The sequence below is a fragment of the Penicillium longicatenatum genome (genome assembly GCF_028827895.1).
Source record: "Penicillium longicatenatum strain IBT 33135 chromosome Unknown contig_11_segment0_segment0, whole genome shotgun sequence".
NCBI lineage: Eukaryota > Fungi > Ascomycota > Eurotiomycetes > Eurotiales > Aspergillaceae > Penicillium > Penicillium longicatenatum.
The window spans coordinates 263,018-278,148 of NW_026643117.1; the positions used below are offsets into that span (position 1 = coordinate 263,018).

A 15,131-nucleotide genomic window follows, 5' to 3' on the forward strand; every position below is an offset into this window, starting at 1 on the left:
AGCCAACTTTTCTTGTTTTTTTTTCTTTTCTTTTCTTTTTTCCCTTTTATCCCTTCTTTCTTCGATATTGGTCTTTGTCTCAGTTTCCCTAGCATCAAATTCCTCGTTTCGATCCATCACGGTACGGTAATATATAACGAGAAGGTTGCCTTCATATATGGGTCTGTGTGATCTCTTGCCCGTCAGCAGCCTATTAAAGCAGTTCCTCTGCATCCGTGTATTTCTTTTAAACTATATAGAGATCGCTCGAGCTAATAAATAAAATCATTGTATATTAACTTAGTTTGAATTCGATTCAACATAGCTGGCTTTCCGAGTTTCAAAACTAGAAGAGGGCTATGGTTTTGCGAGAATGTTATGGTTTAATCAATGATCTTCTAAGGCCGAAGAACGACTGGTATGTAGAGCCTACTTAACCTTGTAAAGTACGCGCGGATCTAGCGCAGCCCTACGTCGCTTTGAAGTTTGCAACGGCCGAGACTAGGTATGAGATACTGTGGGTTACTGTATTCTTTCTGTACAATCTGGTGTAGATAAGTAAAACATTGGAGCCATGTGTTGGCTTTTTCCATTTGCCAATTCTCACCTGCCAGTTTCAATGGAAAGATACGATGCGAAGAGGGTACTCTATACCCCCACGCATGGCGAGGTATAAGGACGCCTGACGCTAGACCAAAAGGGGTTATACTAAGCCCAACTGCGTAATTCGCTGTCCCCTTGCGATCTAGTCGGCATGGAAGCACCAAGGCGGTAACATGAACTCCGAGGCAATTTGCCAGGCGGTGTAAGAACCCCCCAAGCTTTATTTTCTTTGGCTTCAACTCCAACGCAACACCCAGTGCCCCCTGTGATCTCTGAGGCTTATGAATTGGTGGGACTATCACAATCCCTCATCTATGCCTGGGCTGTCAGATCCTGCAGACCTGGTGGCTGCGGGCTGGAGGAAACGCAAACGAGATCATGAAGACTCCGCAACATTGGTTCGGCCGTAAGTATTGATCTGATCCTCGGGTTGGAGTCGAGTACCCTTTGAACTCGATCGCTAATATGATAAAAACAAATAGCTCAGCGTTTGCGCCATTCCGAGTAGATCGCCCTGACCGGGAGACTTGCCCGTTACCCCTATCTCGACATCCAACGGACACTGGCGACCACTCCTTCCGCCCGCGCTGTTTACCTCGCAAGCGCCGACACGTTCAGCCCCCCTATCTCACACTCCCTGCACATCAACAATCTTCTCTCCTCTCTCCCAACATCTACGCCTCAGCCCAGGGTCCCTACTCCCCACCCGTGTCTCCCAGGACCGTCCCGATCTCCTACCAGTCTACTTCGCCCTCCGCGCTTCGTCCCTGCCACATTTGCCACCGTCGTCCCACAACGCGACAAGTCTTGGATGCATATGCAGACTGTGACCTCTGTGGGGAGCGAGCGTGCTTCATCTGTCTCCGCCAATGTGATGCTCCCGCCTGTCGTGGCGTTCCTGGGCATCCAGAAACTCCCGGTGAATCAGATATCTACAGTCCCGAGGGACCGTTCGATCTGGAAAGCACAGATTCTCGAAGGAAGATCTGCTCGAGCTGTGCGGTGGAAGGGATAACCGAGACAGGCACGGAAATCGTCCAGTGCCTGGACTGCGTTCGCGGCCATTCGGCAAACTGGCCGGCGGGCTCCATGGCACCTGGATGGACATTGGATGCCATGAACCATGACCGTATGATTGGATAATTCCGATCATTTCATCTGCTACGCCCTTTCATGAATCACGGGGCAGGTGCTTGGCATTGGAACCTAGGATATCATGAAACCGACATGAAAACGACCCCTACGACATTACACCCTCTTACTTGACTTGACGGATTTTGATTTGTTTTTTACTGGCGTTGGATATGTATGCATAAGACCTCTATATGCGGCTTCTTTTCTCTTCCTTTTGGCCGGACTTTGGAGGGATTATCTTGGTTTCTGTGGCATAATATTGTGCATTTTAGTCCTTTTCATTTCGTTTCATGGCATGGCACGGTGATACCAACGCAGATTACATCAATTAATGAACATTCAATGATTTCCTGGAAATTAATGGTGATGATAGATGCAAGTTCATGAGATACAATATATGGAAATGTAGGCCTCGAGTGTCGCTGCTGATCGGGTATAACATAAAAAAGACCAGGGCAACCATGCCATTCTAGACTCTGTCCTGGACGACTTCCACTGTCCCTCCCCTTGGTTTAGTTTACCGTCCAAACCGCATTTGAGCTCCAGCGTAGTGCCACAGGCCCCGCATGAAACCTTGGTATTCCACAGCCTCTCCAAATCCGGCTACTCCGTGGCTGCGGTCCCCGGTGCAGTACATCTCGGTGAGGCGGATCTGCCAGGGTGGGTATCCGTCCAATTTCAAGTAGGGTCCAAAGATCAGTAACAGATCAGGCTCGGGATTGATGATGTTGGCTGGGATACGATCCGTCTCCCCCTCGGGCTGGAGTGGCTGGGAGGTAATTTCGCTGAGCTCTGCATCAACTAGTTCTGGGGTGATATCCTCCGGGGACAGCTTTCCGTTCTGGGACATCTCGGCGAGGGTCTTGGTCAGATCCACCATGGTCTCGCGGCCGTCGGTGGCGGAGAGAAGAAGGAGCGTCAGGGGAGGAACCTCGGATTTGGAGCCAGAGGTGGCACCATAGACGGCATGGTGAGGTGCAAAGAGCTGCAGGGGGGCTGTTGTGAGGGTGAACCGTAGTAGGATGCGAGCTTGGCGGTGACCATCTGATGCAGAGCTGGAATACAGGATTTCAAGGCACCTAAATTCATGAGGATTTTCAATCAGTCTTCCTTCTTTTCCTCATGGGCTTTCAATAGTTATGTCAGGAGGGGAGTATACCTGTTTTCTCATATATACTAAGTTGCGAAATTCCCGCACAAGCACTCCAGGCAGTCAGTTCGGCCACCTCATCCATCAAGACCGCTAACGCATCATCCTCGGTCCGCAATGTCAGAATGACACTGAGATGCTGAGGCAATCGTTTCAATCCCCGCACATCCTTGCGAATCAGCTCAGGTGTACGGTGGTGGTGGTAGACGACGGCGAAGACTCGATCGACAACGGCATGGTAGGCCTGGAGCAAGCGCACGATGATGCCAAAGATAATGTGAGTGAGAGCGTAGGTGAGGTGGTGAATCTGCGACTTGATGAATGTGCGAATTGGCGTCTTGCGGGCCTTCTGGCGCCGCGAGTGGGATGAGGAATTCGCGGTCGATGCTCTGGACCGGGTCTGTGGCAAGTCTGCGGGATCAGGCAGGTATGGCTTGATCAGAGTCTCGCGATCGGCAGCGGAGAGATTATTCCCGCGAGAGCGGATCTCTGCGCGCAAGATATTGCGCTCTTCTTGGGTGACCATGTCGACGGTGAGAGATTGGGGGAGCCAAAGAGTGAAAGCGGGAAAAGTTGCAACCTGGATAAAACGGTTGTGCAACGTATACTCTATACTCTATCCTAGCTTGCCGGTCTCGTCGATTCTATTGATGACATAGAATCGTGATTTTCATTCCGGTTTGTCTGACTTATTCGGATATTCTAAGTTAGATTGTTGCCTAGGAATGTGTATCTGTAGATGTAGGTCCATGCGTAAGGCCAAGGTGTTCATTATATTTATAGTATACCGGCACTGGGACGCGTAGGTGGGATGTCACCATAATATTCTTAATTTCAAGTTAATCGTAATATCATGATACTGGGCTATACCTGGTTATGTGAATTTATCTGGTTTATGTATATTGCCAATTCGTGGCAATAACCCAATATTTCGCTGTGGCATTTAGAAACCCGCGACAACTCTTCTTGTTGCGCGCATCCCAGCTTTCCCCGGATTGTTCAAGTGACCGTCCCATTTCACCCACCACATTGAGAATTGGAGCTGGTCAAATCGAACTACTTGTGTCTGGACCAGAGGTGGCCCATGAAGCCCCTGCACTCGCCATGATGGACAATGCATCCATAATCTCCTCCAACCCCGCCCGCACTGTCTTTCCCAAGGGCCCCAGCTTCTCCCTCGAAGACTTCTCCGGCCGGGATTTTATCGTCAAGGAGTTTATCGAGGCTCTGTCCGACACTGCTATCTCCGCACGTCGCTCAACAGTGGGAACGACCACGGCCAATCAACCATTTGATCCGAAACCCCTCATCCGTACATTCGAAGGCGCCCAACGACGGCTGGGGGAACTCTCGGGGGACCTGGAGATTCGAGAAAATGAACTCTCTGCGGCGGTCCGTCGGGCAGAGGCCCAGCACTCGCAGAACCTCACCTCCCTCGGTCGGAAGCTCCGACAGGCTATTGATTCATTCCAACAACTCGATACCTCGCTGAACGGCCCCGGACTTGAGAGCACCGGGGGCACCGGAAACATGGCGGTGGAGACTGGACGGCGATTGGAGGAACTGGATCGACAACGACGGCGAGCTCTGGACGCCCACTTCTTGCTCGAATGCTGGGACGGGGTCTGTAATCGCGGGGAGATCTCACTTCTGGAGAACCTGCGACGAACGGGCACGGCGGAGGCCAAGGTACGGTCTGCACATATCGCGCGACAATTGCTACGGATCAGCCAACGGCTGGACCCTCAAAGCTGGCAGCAGAACCAGAGCTCATCGACCAATGGGCATCACGGCAATTCTTCCTCGGAGGACCTGCACAGTGGGAACAGTACACCGCGTCGGAATACAAGGGAGATTATTGAGAAATTCTCCGAAACTTTGGAAAAGGATCTATTAAAACAGTTTGATGACTTTTATCGCAAGGCCAACTTTGACGGTATGAAGGACTGTGCTACCGTGTTGCAAGACTTCAATGCCGGCTCTAGTGTGATCGCGCTGTTCGTCAATCAGCATCAGTTCTTCATCGAGCGTAGCCAACTGATGACGGAGGAAGTCGGCGGAGATGCGGAATCATGGGAGAGAATGGCCGACCCCGACGCTGAGCTTCCCGGGGTGGAACCCAGTCTGCAATCGTTGCTCGATGAGGTCAAAGTGGTGGTGCAGGAAGAGTCTGCGATTATTAAACGAGCCTTCCCATACTACGAGCAAGTGCTTGGAAAGTTCCTCCAGCGCGTGTTCCAGCAATCCATCCAGCAACGATTGGAAATGGTCCTCGAAAAGGCCGGAGGCGTCTCCTCTCTGGCATTTCTACGATGCTTACAGAGCTCCCGGGGCTACATCAGTGCCTTGATCGATGATTTGAAGGCGCATGGATTGACCGAGCACCCCGAACCAATCTCCTCCCAAACCGCACTTCTATTGGATCAACAGCTGGAAGAGCTCTTTGTGCCCTACTTTGTGGGGTCGTCCTATATCGAGCGCGAGAAGCGCACGCTCGAGGATCTCTTTAATGCCCTACTGTTCAAATTCACTAGCTATCAGGCCCGCCGCAAGAAGGCCGCCACCACCTTCATGGCTTCCCTGTCTCGCCCGGGCACAGAATTGCTGTCTACCACTCGTGATGCGTTCATCGCTCGGCTAGACTCGCCCGATGTGTCTCCCTTTCAACGGAGAACGCTGCTTCAGGTCGCCAAGCTCGGTGATGTCCCCGACACCGTACGGCTGACGGAGATCAAACTCACCGACGAAGATGGTCAGCCCAACCTGAGTGATGCGAAGCGCATGCTGAAGTGGCTGGCGGAAGCGGTGGGTCGAGGGCTGGAACTGAGCGTCAACGCGGACACGCACAAGGATGTGTCGGCTCTGCTGAACTTGCTACTGCTCACCATGGGCGAGGGATACGTGGATGTCTGCCTCGACGCTGCCCTGGAGGCAGCCACGGCTCAAGAATCCGGCAAGAATGAGCCGGACTTTGGATACCTACCTTCTGTTCGAACCACGATCAGTATCACTACGTTGATGGTGATGTGCGTGAACGCCGTCCTTCTGCCCTTGGCGGCGGGGAGTATCACTACTCGTCGGGACATGGAGAAACGGACCAGCCAGGCCACTTCGCGATTTGAGGATAAGATCAACACCATCGAACAAAAGACCATTGACGGCACTCTCGCGTGGGTTGGGCGATTGCTCTCAGGTCAACGAAAGAATGATTTCCGACCTCGGGAGAGTGACAATGCCACATGGCTCGAGATGCTGCAGACACCGGTACGTGTTCCCTGATATGATGCATCCAAAGCAAAAAGCCACGCATAGCCAAAGAAAAAGAGAAAGGAAAAAAAAAAAAAAAAAAAAAAAAAAAGTATTTGACAAAACTGACTCGTCCTAGACCTGTGCATCGATATGTACGTTTCTCACGCGACTGCACAACATTGCTCGTACCTCGTTGCCCTCCAGTGGGGCCAACGTGCGACAATTTTTGACGGAGATTGCCCTGGGGACACGCGGACTCCTGCTGGAGCATTTTAAGCGGTTCGCCGTCAGCGGACCGGGTGGGTTGATGGTCACCAAGGATATGACCCAATACGCGGACCTGCTCAAGTCGTGGGACATTGACGAAGAGATCAAGGCCCCTGGTGGCGCGCTGGACGTGCTCTTGGAAGTTGGAAATTTGTTTGTCATTGGTGTGGAGGCGCTCCGTGAGCGCATCCGCGGCGGCGCCGCCAGTGGCACTGGGCCTGGCTCCAGTCGAGGCTCCGGCCCCGAGGCCAAACTCAGTGTCATGGAAGTGCGAGCGTATGTGTCCCGTCGGGAGGATTCGAATACCCTGGCTTTACAACAGGTACTCAATGCTCTGTGAGGAATTTAATGTAAAGTATAACTGCCCCAGTTTGTTTGTTCCAGAACATCCCTCGTAAGACACGTCATATGGTACAGTTCAGCAATACTTTTTTTAATATTTTTTATTTTCTTATATATTTTATTATTCTTCTACAATGGTCATGTTCAGGGGATTATACCTCGGAGGCGCTATCGGGGGAAGTTTGATGAGATCAACGGGTTTGGCAATTACTTGCATCGCACTAGACCGATCATGGTGGCTATCTTTACTTAGTTTTGTCGTAGGATTAATTCCCACTAGTCCAGGCCACTGTGGATCCAGCTGACAGCTCACGCTCATCTGATTTTCCAGTCCCAGACATGAACACAATCCGGTGGCCTAATATGAATTTGCTTTTGAGAGAAGTTGAAATGAATCTCTTCCAGTATCCGACGGGATTGTCAAGTCAACGAGACCCTGAATCTCCGATCTAGGGGTGGACGTGTTTCAGATGATCGGAGTTTCAGTTCGCGCCAGCACAGTAGGGCTGGGAAGATCAGATGGAGAATGCCGGAGCCAGCAGACCAGGAAGATTCTAGTCAGACCTACAGCTGCGTCTTTCCTACAATACGAAGTACGGCGGAAGGCTCCCCACACCTTGCGATTGGTTCCCTCCTTGCCGCTCACATTCCTTGAAACCCAAGTCGCACAAGGCTGGGGACTTTGAATTGTCTCCATGCACTTGAAGCTGTATGTCTCTGGTCGCTGTTCTCGGATCCTTTGTTCTGTGTGCTCCAGGAGACTGTGTATCCCTTCGCTCGAACCCCTTCAGGAACCGGTTTCCCAGATCTGGATCGAACCGTTCGTGACTGGTCATATTTGATGAAAGAGGGAGCCGCTCCACCTTCAAGGTGACAGGTCTTGGAATAGATGTCCCTGTCACATCACAAGGTCTGTGCACTGGGCGATTGGGCCTACGGGATGTGGCTCCAATCATGCATTGGCGGGGTATAGGTTGTGTGATTATCTGTGTAAGTCTTTGACATATATTCCATCTATCCCAACGGGTTTTCAAGTTCTCGAGTTCTTTGGACTTGTGAAGCTTGGACATTTGCCAGTTATACTTCTCGAAAGAGATCCCACGGTACCTCTGTTGATCCTCGTCGATCTCGTTCTCTTCCTTTCTCTTCTTCTCTCTGCTCTATTCCCTTTTGAATGGTATTGAACTCGTTGAATCGAGTTCACGATGCAAGTACCGGAAGAGGGCTTTGACTCGTTACCTCCGGCAGTGAGACGAAAGGTACGAACAATCCCGTGACCGAACCCCCCTCCCCTTTCCCCTTGCGGGATCGACTCGATAGTGTGATCGATAGTTTCGGCCCCAACCTCCAAACCGGTTGATACGAGCTTTCGAGAAACTTTTCCCTCTGCATATCCCTTCCCTAATGTGATTCTCCCCCTGGGTCTCCTGGAAACTTTTGGTTCTTTGTTTCCTCATTGGAGTTATTTTTTATTTTTTCGTATTGGTTTTTGTTTTGTTGCCCCTATTCCTCGGAACCCGCCATTACCCGCACTATCACCCATGGCGCTGTGTGTTCCTTGCCCACATTGGCGCACGGGAGACTCGGCGTCTCCACTCTCTCACTCCACTTGTTCATGACTGACCCGAAACAGTTCTTCTCGAATGTCGAGCGCTTGCGCATGAGGTTAGATCAGGAAGCCCCTGGGTGCTCCACGTATGACTATCATCATGCTCGGGCCTATCGGACGAATCATGCTCACGGGCCACCCCTCCACCGTGGGCTTCGAACAGCGACCGTGACAAAGAGACGAGGTCTGGAGAAACGTTCTGCATCTCCCAAAAAACTGCGTAAACCTGGTTCCCTCCAATTGGCCTACCTGGTTGCTCAGGCGGACTCGCAATGCTTTCATTCTCTCCCCGCTAAGATCCAACAAAAGCTTTTCTCCCCTGAGGAACGCCGTCGTCTCCGCATTGCCTATCGCGATAGCGTGATTCTGGACGCGGCCGACGAGGCTTTTTATCGTCGCGACCGGGCTCGTCGTCATTTCTCGACCGACTCTCTGCCCTCGGAGACGTCTGGTGACCATCCTGCCTCCGTCTTTTGGGAATCAGATTCAGAATCCGTCGACGAGAACGAATCCTCCAAGATGGATGAGGCCATCTATGATAGTTTCCGGTGGCTGGACGGCGATGGGGATCTGGACTTGTCGCTCGACGAGTACCACGCCCATATCGCCGACGCGGCCACTCATCAAGGGAAAGCCTGGCGTCGTCCTTCCTTTCGCCGCTCCTTGTCTTTCTCAACCCATACAGCATTAAAACCTCGACAGTCGACATCAGTCCCACCGCGAAGCATCCCCCCGAGCCAATCGTTGCCCCCGTTTGCGCCTTCCGGCAATCGGAACCCATCCTCCCGCCCGGCATCTCGTCATCAATCCAGCCAACATGCACCGAAATCCTCCACCTCCAGCATTGACCCCTCGGCACAATACTACCAAGATCCGGACGCTCGCTTGAAACTGCGGGTGTATCTGGCATCCCCACAAAAGTTTGATGAAGCTATTGAATTTGGCTTCCCATCCTTGGACCATAACAAAGAGAACATGTCCCCGGAACCGCCTTCCCCTGTCCCGGTCTCGATCAAGTCAGAATGTGCCGGTACCTTCTTCGAGGAGGACGATGGCACCATGGTGGGCAGCCCGGGTGGATCAGTTCGGGAAGCACACGCGCCGTCAATAGCCTCACACCCGCGGGAGAGCCCGCGACCATCGATGGATACGCCGTCTTTGTTGCAAAGACGGCAGTCTTCCTTACCCGGGTCCAAATTAGGTCCCCAGCGACTCCCAGGAAATCGGGAGATGACTCTAAAAATGACATTGACCCGACCCGATCTCCGGACCGAGTCTCCCACACCGTCCCAGTCTCCCCAGGAGGATCCTCTGCAATTGGCCGCTCTACCGCCTGCCGATCGCAACCAACACATCTGGGAGGATCTGGATGATAATGAAGGCATGGTCAAGAAGATGTGGCGCAGACTGCGCCGCAGGGCTTAGACTTCGGATCTGGCCATACAAATTCGTTTCTCCTGGTTTTGCATTACTAGATTATGATTTTTCTTTCTTCTTATTCGTTCGTTCAGCGCTCGAACACCGTTGATTCCCCCTTCTTATACTACTTTTGGTTGTTTTGGTATTTTTGTTTTTTTCATTCTTCCTGATGGCGTCTTATTGAGGCCGGCTTAAACATCTTCTGCATTTGGGTTTAGCGTTGGTTTGGCTTTTTCATCTCCCATGAAGCAGATTTGGAGGTTTTGACCTCCGCCCATTCGTGTATCTAGTATCTATTTTGAGTTCGCAGCGCCTTGTACATATTCTCCATTTGGCTGCAGAATGTCACAATGCTGATTTGCATTGAGGTTCAATATCCAGTACTTCCAGGAGTTGTCCTTTAGACCAGTACGTCACAAGTGATGAGCTCAAGTGGATCGGATCACTGATGGTATGGCGCTGGGAACCAAGGTACAAAAGTACGTAGGCACCCGCTGATAGACCGATAAGTCTTTCACGTGACAGGAGAGCTCCCCCAGGCTGAGGCCACGACAGGCTATCTCCCTCATACTTCACAACTCATCATCATTCGCATTTCAACATTGTGCTTTGTCGGACGACCTACGGCTGGGCCAGCTCACATTGCATTTTACCAACGCATCTGCATCACCCACTCGCCGTTTATTTGATCCCGCCCTCCGGATCGGCCCGCAGGCAGCTAGACTGCTTGACCCTCAAACCAACGTCCCCATTCAGATGCCTGAGTATCAGCGGTCATGATACCTCGGTGGCTGCTGCTCGTCGTTGGTCTGCTGTTGGCTTTGACCACACAGCCGACCGCGGCAAAGGGGGACAAACCTACGGCCACGGCAACGGAATTAACCCATTCTCCAAGAGGCCTGTTCTATTTCGAAGGGTCTAACACAATCGTCTTTCATGACGAAAGCGCCCGCAATGTCCATATCTCTGTCGATGGCGGTGAGGAGTGGGAAGTGGTCAAGGGCGAGGATGGAAGCATACAGGGAAACGCGATCATCGTCTTGCCGCACCCATGGGACAAAAACCGCGCCTACATCATTGGCCGAAGCGGCACACACTGGATCACCACTGACCAGGGTAAGACATGGAGATCGTTTGTGATTAAAGCGCCTCCTATGGTCTTGCGCAGCGCCATTCCATTCAGTTTCAATGGTTGGGACCCCAGCAAGGTCATCTTCATGACCGAAGAGTGCTTCATCATTGGGTGTATGACACAGTCCTTCTATACAACTGATGACTTCAAGACCATTACCCCGCTACGCGAAACAATCCTGGAGTGTTCTTGGGCTGCGAATACCCCCCAATTCGGACAAGACCTCGATGTGAAGGAATCCCTGGGAGACCGGATTCTCTGTGTGGTGCCCGGGCTGCGATCCGCCGATCGTTCGGAGCGTCTGGTGTATTCCGACAGTTTCTTCCGCGATGACGTGGAAGGTACCGAGGTCAAGCTGAACCGTGGACTGCCTGTCAGTGCCGTGCAGATCAAGGTTCGCTCGGTCAAGAAGTATATCGTTGCAGGTGTTCAATCAAGGGGTACCACTGAACAGGCTCTGTATGTGAGCGACGACTCTCACGAATGGCACCGCGCGGAATTTGGTGGACATAAGGTCGAGAAGGATGCATATACGCTGCTGGAGAGTACAAACTATAGTATCCAGTTGGACGTGCAGACCACATGGCACGAAAACCGCATTGGTGTACTCTTTTCATCCAATTCGAACGGAACATACTTCTCCCCCAACATCGAACATACTAATCGTGACCTGAACGGACTGGTTGACTTCGAAAAGGTCGCTGACATCCAAGGCATTGTTATTGTGAACACGGTCAGCAATTGGGAGAAAGTCGAAGAGTCTGACACCGAAGAGAAAAAGCTCGTCACCAGTATCAGTTTCGACGATGGTAGAACTTTCCAGTCACTCAAGGTGGAAGGTGACCGACTGCATCTGCACTCCATGACTACCTATGACTCTTTGCGTAAGTTGAGCTCTTTGGGCCGCATGTTCTCTAGTCCCGCACCGGGCTTAGTGATGGGCGTGGGGAATACGGGTGATCATCTGAAGAAATACTCCGAGGGTGACCTTTACGTCTCCGACGACGCAGGTCTACACTGGCGGAAAGCACTGAAGGGCCCGCATCGATTCGAGTTTGGTGATCAGGGTGGCGTGATTGTGGCTGTCAGTGATGACGGGGAGACCAAAAAGGTTCAGTACTCGATCGACCATGGCAAGGAATGGGAGGATATCGAGCTGAAGCACAAGATCAAAACTTCTTTCCTGACGACAACACCGGATTCGACGAGCCTGAAGTTCTTGCTCGTGGGCCAGAAGAGCGATGGCAATGGAGATCTCATCTATTCCATCAACTTTGAGGGCCTTCATGAGCGCAAGTGCACCAAGGACGACGTTGAGACATGGCCTGCTCGTGTGGACGAGAATGGCAAAGCAGACTGTCTGATGGGCCATAAGCAATTCTTCCAACGCCGCAAAGCCAGTGCTGATTGCTTCATGAAGAACGAGTTCAAAATGGACCCGCCCATCTTTCAGAAATGCAAATGCTCGGCCGAGGACTTCGAGTGTGATTACAATTTCCAGCGCTCTGAAGATGGCAAGGAGTGCTTGCCGGCGGTGTCTCTGACAGCTCCGGCGGGCAAGTGCAAGGACGCAAGTGACAAGTACACCGGCCCCTCGGGCTGGCGGCTCATCCCCGGCAACGCTTGTGTTCGCGATGGCGGCGAGAATTTGGACAAGGAAATCGAGCGGTCATGTGGAAATACCACCACCGGCTCTCCGGTCACTGATGGCAAGGTCCATGCAGGAAGGCCACAAGAGTTTGCCGCCTCCGACGCCGACTATTTCTATCTTGAACGGCAAGCAAGTAACTCTGGAGATGATGAGACCATCTTCATGCTCACCGACAAATTGGAGATGTCTGTCTCCCATGACCATGGCAAAACTTGGGAGCAGCCTGCCGCATTCAAGGGTGAAAAGGTTAGAGAAATGATTCAGCACCCTCACTACACCGACGGCGCTTACTTTTTGACCACTTCCAATAATGTTTACTCGACTATCGACCGCGGGTATTCCTTCCGAAAATTCAAGCAACCGACAACCTATGTCCCAGCGACCATGTCACCTCTCGCTTTTCATGAAAAGTACATGGATTGGATGATCTGGGTTGGCAGCGAGACCTGTGAAGGTAAAGACTGCGTTCTTGATGCCTACTTCAGCAAGAATCGCGGCCACGAGTGGCAATTGATGCTTCGTGGGGTTGGTTCGTGTGTGTTTGCATATGACGACAAGCGTGAAAACAGCGAAGAGCTTGTCATCTGTGAGCAATATGCCCAGGAGAACAGTAAGAACAACCGGCAGCTGGTCTCCAGTAACTCACTAGACAGCTGGGCGGATAAGAAGCTGATCGACGACAACATCGCGCACTTTGTGACCATGAATGATTTCATTGTCGTGGCCACATACCCGACCGAAAAGCACAAGTTCTTGAACGTCACCACTAGCCTGGATGCCCGTGTTTTTGCCCAGGCGCATTTCCCGTACAATATCGATGTGGCTCAGTACACCGTTCTCCCAGGTTCCTCGTATGCGTTGTTCCTGATTGTGCAGCTCAGTACCAAGGAAGGTCACGCGTACGGCTCGTTGGTCAAGAGCAACAGCAACGGCACGTACTTTGTTCAAAGCTTGGAGGCGTTGAACATGGATGACCGAGGTTATGTCGATTTCGAAAAAATGGCAGGGATTGAGGGTGTCGCACTCGCCAATGTCGTCCGGAACAGAGAGGACGTGGATAAAAAGGGAGACGCCAAGAAGCTGGTCACCGTCATCACTCACAATGATGGTGGCCAGTGGATGCTATTGCCACCCCCGACTCGCGATGTCGATGGTAAAAAGTATGACTGCTCAGTCACCGAGGGTCAGGGCACCGATCAATGCGCACTGCACCTACATAGTTATACACAGCGACGGGACTGGCGGGATACCTTCTACTCAGGATCTGCCATAGGTCTGATGATCGGGGTTGGCAACGTGGGTGACTCCCTATCGGATACCGTTGCCGATGCCAATACTTTCCTCAGTCGGGACGCCGGTATCACCTGGAAAGAAATCAAGAAAGGCCGCTTCATGTTTGAGTACGGCGACGCTGGTTCAGTTATTGTGCTTGTCCGGGAGCGCCAATTGACCAACGTGGTCTACTACAGTGTCGACGAGGGCGAGTCCTGGAAAGAATTCCAATTTTCGGAAACCGAGATGATTATCGACGACATCTCGACCCTCCCCTCAGACACGTCCAAGAACTTCCTTTTGTGGTCCAAGTCTTCGAACAAGGTCACGACGATCAATCTTGACTTCAGTGGTATTTGGGACCGTCAGTGCGAGCTGGATGAAGTAAATGGCCAGAGCAATGACTACGAATTATGGACTCCTCGGCATCCGGCTCAGGGGGATAACTGTCTGTTTGGGCATATTGAACAATACCAGCGCAAGAGGCCCGGGGCCGAATGCTGGGTCAACTGGCGTGATCCGCATATCCACCGAATTGACGCCGGGAACTGCACCTGCACTCGTGCCGACTTTGAATGGTAAGCAATGATCCGGGCGATACGTCACGGGAAATTGATTTGGCTAACCTCTTCACCAGCGACTACAACTACGAGATTCAAAGTGACGGCAGCTGTGCCCTTGTACCCGGTCTTGCCCAGCCTGATCACAGTTTGCAGTGCCAGGAGAACCCCGACCTGATCGAGTACTGGGAGCCGACTGGCTACCGAAAGCTCCCGCAGACGACTTGCCAGAGTGGAGATCAGGATCTCGACCGACAGATTGTCCGGGCCTGTCCCAACAAGGAGAAGGAGTTTGAAAAGAAGCATGGCATCAGCGGAGTGGGTCTCTTCTTTGCCATTGTGATCCCAATCGCCGCCGCGACCGCATTCGGGTACTTTGTCTTCACTCGCTGGGATGGCAAATTTGGGCAAATTCGCTTGGGCGAGGGCTCCTCTTCGGGGTCTCGCGGTTGGTTCGACGGGGACTCCCCCTTGGTGGTTGTGCCTGTGGCCATCATCGCTGGATTGGTGGCCGTGGCCCAGGCATTACCACTGGTGGGTACTAGCCTGTGGCGGACTGTTACTGGATTGATGCGCCGTGGTCGGGGCTCTCGACCCTATGCGACGCGTGGGTCCTTTGCTGCTCGTCGGGGCGATTACTCGCATGTGGTGGACGACGAGGATGAACTGCTGGGCACGGATGAATTTGAGGAAGAAGAGGAGGCGTAGGCCTCTCCCCCTCGCAATGCAGTAATGTTTGGAAGATTTGGACATGGATCTTGACT

The 15,131-nt window shown here is 52.2% G+C and overlaps 5 protein-coding genes across 5 annotated transcripts; 4 read left to right on the forward strand and 1 right to left on the reverse strand.

The window, feature by feature from the left end:
* Positions 1-896: 896 nt before the first annotated feature.
* On the forward strand, positions 897-1,725 carry N7484_000113 (uncharacterized protein; the record flags this gene model as incomplete). Its single annotated transcript, XM_057110534.1, has 2 exons — positions 897-988; positions 1,065-1,725. The coding sequence occupies 2 exons, from the start codon at positions 897-899 to the stop codon at positions 1,723-1,725; spliced, it is 753 nt and encodes a 250-aa protein (XP_056977760.1).
* Positions 1,726-2,233: 508 nt separating this feature from the next.
* On the reverse strand, positions 2,234-3,392 carry N7484_000114 (ditrans,polycis-polyprenyl diphosphate synthase; the record flags this gene model as incomplete). Its single annotated transcript, XM_057110535.1, has 2 exons — positions 2,234-2,829; positions 2,876-3,392. The coding sequence occupies 2 exons, from the start codon at positions 3,390-3,392 to the stop codon at positions 2,234-2,236; spliced, it is 1,113 nt and encodes a 370-aa protein (XP_056977761.1).
* A 578-nt stretch (positions 3,393-3,970) lies between these two features.
* On the forward strand, positions 3,971-6,722 carry N7484_000115 (exocyst subunit SEC10; the record flags this gene model as incomplete). Its single annotated transcript, XM_057110536.1, has 2 exons — positions 3,971-6,130; positions 6,252-6,722. The coding sequence occupies 2 exons, from the start codon at positions 3,971-3,973 to the stop codon at positions 6,720-6,722; spliced, it is 2,631 nt and encodes an 876-aa protein (XP_056977762.1).
* Positions 6,723-7,929: 1,207 nt separating this feature from the next.
* Positions 7,930-9,758, forward strand: N7484_000116 (uncharacterized protein; the record flags this gene model as incomplete). Its single annotated transcript, XM_057110537.1, has 2 exons — positions 7,930-7,983; positions 8,358-9,758. 2 exons carry the CDS (start codon positions 7,930-7,932, stop codon positions 9,756-9,758), a joined length of 1,455 nt encoding a protein of 484 aa, XP_056977763.1.
* A 770-nt stretch (positions 9,759-10,528) lies between these two features.
* On the forward strand, positions 10,529-15,075 carry N7484_000117 (vacuolar protein sorting/targeting protein 10; the record flags this gene model as incomplete). The annotated part of the gene is made up of 2 exons (XM_057110538.1): positions 10,529-14,385; positions 14,445-15,075. 2 exons carry the CDS (start codon positions 10,529-10,531, stop codon positions 15,073-15,075), a joined length of 4,488 nt encoding a protein of 1,495 aa, XP_056977764.1.
* Between the last annotated feature and the right edge of the window lie 56 nt (positions 15,076-15,131).